This window comes from Etheostoma spectabile, chromosome 22 (assembly GCF_008692095.1).
Source record: "Etheostoma spectabile isolate EspeVRDwgs_2016 chromosome 22, UIUC_Espe_1.0, whole genome shotgun sequence".
Lineage (NCBI taxonomy): Eukaryota > Metazoa > Chordata > Actinopteri > Perciformes > Percidae > Etheostoma > Etheostoma spectabile.
In genome coordinates this window covers 13,655,451-13,661,912 of record NC_045754.1, presented here as the reverse complement: position 1 = coordinate 13,661,912, position 6,462 = coordinate 13,655,451, and the positions used below count along the sequence as shown (strand labels likewise).

Genomic DNA, 6,462 nt, shown 5'->3' with positions numbered 1-6,462 from the left:
TGTGTGTGTGTGTGTGTGTGTGTGTGTGTGTGTGTGTGTGTGCGCGCTCATTCAGATCTGAACAGCTGTGATGACCAGGGCAATGTGCCCCTACACTGGGCAGTGGAGAGGAACAAGGCAGAGAGCTGCAGGGCTCTTCTGGACCTGGGGGCCAACCCCAACATCCTCAACATGGTCCTCATGTCCCCTCTGCACCTGGCTGTCAGCCACGGACACAACAACCTGGTGGAGGTGAGGAAGCCAAAAGTGCCTGACTGACATAACAATTTATGTGAAGTGGGTGTACTCCAGTGATTTGATCTTTTCTCATTGATAACGAGGTCATTTTAAGATAAGTAAATATGTATGTTAAATTTACACAACTTTATGCATTTACTTTAATGACACGGAAGTGTTTTTGTAAAGACATAACATACATTTGAAATAACAATATTTACAACATAATATGAAGCTAATATAAGAATACACAAAAATATACACTATGAAAGTGTCTGTTTTTAAAGTGTACAGTTTTGCAGGAATGTGCAAATTATTCACAGTATAACATACAGTATATTGAGATTTGGGGGGAGGTTGTTGCAATTTGTTTTTCTCAGTGGGATGGTTTAAAGAAAAAACTTATAACATCAGGGGGGTGGCTTTTTCTGAAATAAAAATAAAATCCCACCCCAATAATTTTCATACAGTCCATAATGTAGTGGAGTTTTTGTTTGTTGTTTTACACAATCACATTATCACATTAAATATTTTATAGCACAGCCACTGCACTCTAAACTATTTACGTGTCTGACAAAACCTGACTCAACCTGACTCTACTTGGAAAGACCTTGTCCTGTCGTCCCCATAGCATGCGGCTGCTGTCCACAAACCGACACAGCTGTGGTACAGTAGGGTGGAAGATAAAGGCATATAAAGAGCCGAGGAGAGAAGCAGGATGGAGCTCACTGTTATGTTTTTATCTCTGCCCACTGCAGCTGCTGCTGTCATACAGTGCTACAGACTGCAATCTACAGGGAGACCTTGGGAACACCCCTGTGATGCTTGCCTGCTCCATCAATAACTGTGAGGCTCTCAGCACATTGGTATGTGATGTACGAGTGATGCATTCAGACTCATATTATTCTTTCTGTTGCACTGTCTTCCTGTAACACCCAGTAAAAGATAATTGTCCATCTGCACAGAACAGATTGTGTAGCTGTTCTTTATATTGACTGCCAGCCCTCTGCAGCATTGTCTCTAACAAAGAATTGTGTCTCGTTTGTCTTTCACTACATCCATTCTCTGTCTACCTGTCAAAGTTAAAGCATGGAGCGCGGCTCTGCCAACAGAACAAGCTCGGCCATTTCCCCATACATGCAGCCGCCTTCGCAGGTGCAAAGAAAGCCATGGAAGTCATCCTGATGGCCGGTATGACAAAAAGATTCATCAGTCATCAAAAAGTTTAAGTGCTGACAATAATGAAAACGTTGGCCAAACAGCACATTAAACTGATAGAAAAGACGAGAGTTCACCTTAGACCCAAGAGACGTTCAGCTGAATGTGCTACTTTGTACAGGCCAGATGCCATACACTGACTGTGGGAGGTCTGCTTGACAAGTCTTGTGTTGTTGGAAAAAGTCAGAGCACAAAATATTTATATTACTGAGAATTCCTCAGCAAGGGAATGAATGGGTATTCACATTATTGGGCTGTTTGTAAATGTACACATACAGTCCACCATGAATGGACACAGCTACTCATGACTTCCTTTCACTAAAACAAAAGAGGAAAAGTACAAAATGTAATCTAAATTTCCAATTACCTTCCGGTGGTTTCAATACTCAGTTCAGCAGTGATATTAACTAATAAGCTTACACCAACAAGCATGAACTAAGAAACCTTAATTATGAGCCTTGTATGTATTCAGTGCATTATTCACAATTGAAATCCTTAATTTAATTCTCTGCTGGCAGGAGAGAAGTTAGGCCACCAAGTTGAATTCCACATCAACTATTTGGACAAGTCCAAGAGCAGTCCTCTCCATCTGGCTGTGCGTGGCGGGAACATTGAGGCCATCAGCCTTTGTCTTGCTACTGGAGCCAAAGTTGACCAGCAACAGGTATATACATGACAACAACAAATGGCATGTAACACATGCTTTTCATAATCATTTGATTTGACTGTCAAGAAGGGCAGTCATTCAATTGGTCGTCAACACTGTTGATAGCACTGTGCATCGAAGAGTCACATTAACATCTGGGAGCTACAGATTACACTGCTTTCCATCTGTCCACCACATGCTTTTTGCCAGATTTGCATTGTGTTTTTAATCCAGATCTCATTTGCCTACACCTGTAAAGCATTTCTCTGGAAAAACGTCTGTGCACTGTTAGAGCATCTCAGTCTTATCACGCTCATCTGGGAGCAATCCTTATGTTTAGCTCCGGGGTAGTGGCCAGAACTACAGCAGGAATATGGTGTACAGTAATAGCTTTGGTTGGCTAAATTGATACAAATTACCTCCTCTTACACTGTGGAGCTGAGTGGAGCGATCACTTGCCTTCTCCTGCCAGTCCTAGTTATCTCATTAAAGACTTGTGTTACAGCCCCCAGTGTTCAGCCAGTAAGTCTGGGAGATACTTTGCTAACGTTACACAGGGGAAGTGTACAATATGTATGTGTATGAGTGAGTACATGCATACTAATTCTTATGTGTGTTTTTCTCACGTTCTGCTCTGTCTAGCTCAGGATGTCCCAATGTCTCTGTACGGAACAGACACAATTGTATTTTCAGAACTTGTGAATATTTATTATACTTATTCATAATTCATCACTCATAATGAAACCGTGTTTGTTGCTGTCCAGAATGACAGGTCCACACCGCTTCATTTGGCCTGCACCCAGGGTGCTACTGAGGTAGTCAAACTGCTGCTGTCATCCTTTGACCAAGTGGAAGACATAATCAACCTAACTGATGGGGCGTGTCAGACCCCTCTACACAGGTGGGCTTAACATTGCCAGCTGTTTGCTCATTTGACTTGGTTAAAGTATTATTTTGATGATGTTTTTTACAAGATAATGACTTGGAATAGTTAGACATATTAAGGAAATATGCTTAATTGCTTTCTTGTGGACAATACTTGTGGACCATTGAGTCTGGAGACTTGTCATTATTGTGATGTTGCAAAGCAATGTTTTTTTTGTACATAACCAACAAGATATAACTTGTTAATCAGTGAGCTTTAGAAGTGATTTTGTGATGTTGTTACCTTTGGTCCGAGCCAGGCTGTTTCCCCCTGTCTCCAGTCTTTATGGTAAGCTAAACTAACCAGCTGCTCACATATTTGTTGAGACTTGATCAGTTAAATTATTCGTAGATGAGCCCCTTTAAAACGTACCCCACTACGTTTATTTAGATGTGTAATATTCGTCATAACTACATTAACTGCTTGCTCATGCTGTGTACAGATCAATCCTGCATAATATCAACACTATAACACCATGACAAACAAGAGGAACACAGATACGAAACCCTTGGGAATGGCTGATGGACTAATGAGCTTTAATTGGGGACAATAATAATGATATGAATTTCATTATGAAGATGTGCTTCCCCTCATTGATTTATCTATCTAAGCTATTTTTGTGTTGGCACAGACAGCAGCAGACTAACACTTAATACAAGGACAGGCTAAGGGGGATAGATCTTTGTGAGAATGAATGTAGAATGTCTGCAGAATATTGTGAATACGTTCTTAAAGTGCGTCATTGACGTAAGCCTTTATGAGATACAAGATGTACCAAGGAAAATCTGTTTTTTTACATCATCCTCTGATAAGGCAGAATTAGAATTACAATTATCCTTATTTGACATATGACAATAGGCCTATTGATAAAACCTTGACTCACAAAGCCACGTGTTGTGTGGCTGGTTTACAACCATTGTGTTTACTTTTCCAGGGCTACGATATTTGACCACAAGGACTTGGCAGAGTACCTCATTTCATTGGTAAATAAAGCGTGCACGCACACACAAACACACCCAACAGCTGTTACGCACAGGACATTCCCAACAATAACCTAATTGACTGCATTTATTAATTTTTTTAATCTCCTGCCTTGCATCCAAGAAATGGCATTAAAGACAGCAAAACGGCATTTTTAGCTTTTTTCCTTTTTTTTAAAAAAAGTTTAAATTAAAGGGCACATCAAAAGCTTGTCCAATCTTTTCTGAGAGCTATCATCACTGCTCCTCGGATTCTATTTTATGATTGGGTCATACTGCCATTATACTTTATTTGCAATTTCAAACACACCGTTTGAAAAATGTTACAGTTGCTACCCATTGCTTGTAGACCGTCTGTTGCATTTCATAGACTGTTTCAACAGAACCGTTGTTGCCAGGAAAAAGCTGGGGTCCGAGTGTATATCCTGTCAACTCGTTTTGTAAGCAATCACTGCAAATAGAAGAAAAAACGTGCACACACTGAGCGTGTTTGTCTTTGAAATCATGTAGGAGTCTGCAGTAATTGACTTTGCTTGGTACCAAGGACCAACTATGGCGTTAAGATTTTGGCTTGATGTTTGGTTTTGTTAAATGTTAAAAAACAACAACTAACAAATCAAGCCATGACAGTGATGACTCTTATTAAGTTAGTTAAGTTTGTTATTAGGCAAGTAATTGACAGCTTGTTAAGCCCGGCCGCCCTCTTAGTTACTGTTGTTATGGTTGCCAAGCTTTGATTAGCTCTAGCTAACAAGCTTACAAAGCTAACGTTAGCTGCATGAGTTGCTCTTAAACACTGTCTGGTTAACTTTTCAATGTTTCCAGCTAACTCGTTTTAAAATAAGAATTTTTCAACAGAGTCTTGCAGTAAATATGGCTACATACATAACATGTTTCAAGAAGATGCTTAAGCTGAATGTCCAAAGCATTAAGTTAGCATCCTATTCAGCTGATAATTCATGTAGAAGAAAAGAAGATAACAGCATTATTCTTGTATTACAGGGGCAAGCTATTTTTGTAGTCCCATGGACTGTCCCATAGACTGTAATATTATAATTATGATAAGGAAAAATATACGTTTTCTTCTAACTTCACCTGTTTGGCTGCTTAACTGTATCTCAAATTAGCTAGGGTTGCTGGAGTGTAAACTCCCTCAAATCCAACAAATTTTGAGCAAGAGCTGCTAATGTTAAAATTAACTTCTATCTATATTTTATTTATCAGCTAATAGATGTGCTAGTCAGGAATGGGTTTTTTCTATTTTTTTCCTTTGGAATCTGTAACTAAGGAAACTGATATAGTTAATGCTTGAAAAGAATATGCTCCCTTACTTTGTAAGTAACACCTGGTTACTGCCAGGGGTAGCAAGCCAGTTAGCCTGACTCTGTTGACCTGTTAACATGCTTAGCAAAGTCTAACTTACGTTAGAGAAGACAAACTTTCTTGACACCGTTGCGCTTGTATTTTTCCCATGCCTTGTTAATCTTCAGAAGTCTAAAATGAATGTTAATGCCATTTCATTATGTGTGAACTGTGCCTATGCCAGAATACACATCTTACTGATCTGACATTATGAGAAACCTAGGGAGCTTTTTTGTTTGGTAAAATATCACCCTTCTCCAAGTTTAACAGTGCACAATGCTCTCTCAATGCAAACTCCACTCTGGTTGCAAAAACTAAATGCTAGTGAAATGCTAATTTTCCCATGGTCTTTAGTTTGGAAAGATTGTTGCAATGCATGTTCAAAGTAATGTGGTAAGTAATAAAGTGATTTTAAGGTTTTAGAACATTCTCTTCTTAGGGTGCAGACCTTAACAGCATTGATTGTAAAGGAAACTCTCCCTTGCTGCTGGCTGCAAGTTGTGGAGCATGGAGAACTGTCACTCTGCTGCTGTCAAAAGGTGAGCTTATGTTCTGTACTTAACCACCAGCAATGCTCACATCATTTGTAAAATGCCTAATAAGGCATCTTGTGCACACTCATGTCTTTTAGGGGCAAATGTAAACGTGAAAGACAGAAGTGGTTGTAACTTTCTTCACCTGACCATTCTTCAGCCCAAGGGTCTGAAAAACCTCCCAGAAGAACTACTGCAGGTTGGCTACCCTCAATCAATGCAGCCTGTTTGTGACATCAAGTGCACTGTATGCTGCTTAAACAAAGATGTCATTAAGATTGGAATTTAATTACTGCAATGTCCTTGAACAATTTGCCTTGAGCCTGCATTCAAGGCCGGGCTGATGAAGTTCATTATACTCTCACTAAGCCAGATGATCCTTTAAAACATTGTAAGCTTTACCTAAAGCTACAATGATGCGTTCAAAATGAGCCACAGAGGAAGGCTGAAAAATGTACACTTGATAGTTCTTTACAGACAGTGTATAAATGGGATCTCTCTATATCTGTGTTTACATATTATTGCACTACACTATTTTTTGTATAATCTCATTGTGTGTGTGTGTGTGTGTGTGTGTGTGTG

At 39.6% G+C, this 6,462-nt stretch overlaps 1 protein-coding gene across 3 annotated transcripts in view; it reads left to right on the top strand.

Moving 5' to 3' along the window:
- trpa1b (transient receptor potential cation channel, subfamily A, member 1b) overlaps positions 1-6,462 on the top strand; it is a 19,242-nt gene that overhangs the window by 3,002 nt on the left and 9,778 nt on the right. For all 3 annotated transcript variants that reach the window (XM_032504250.1, XM_032504248.1, XM_032504251.1), the window contains exons 4-11: positions 56-231; positions 975-1,082; positions 1,299-1,407; positions 1,953-2,098; positions 2,845-2,981; positions 3,940-3,988; positions 5,787-5,886; positions 5,979-6,079. In XM_032504250.1, coding sequence (XP_032360141.1) covers positions 56-231; positions 975-1,082; positions 1,299-1,407; positions 1,953-2,098; positions 2,845-2,981; positions 3,940-3,988; positions 5,787-5,886; positions 5,979-6,079 — 926 coding nt within the window. The remainder of the gene's footprint in view (positions 1-55; positions 232-974; positions 1,083-1,298; positions 1,408-1,952; positions 2,099-2,844; positions 2,982-3,939; positions 3,989-5,786; positions 5,887-5,978; positions 6,080-6,462) is intronic.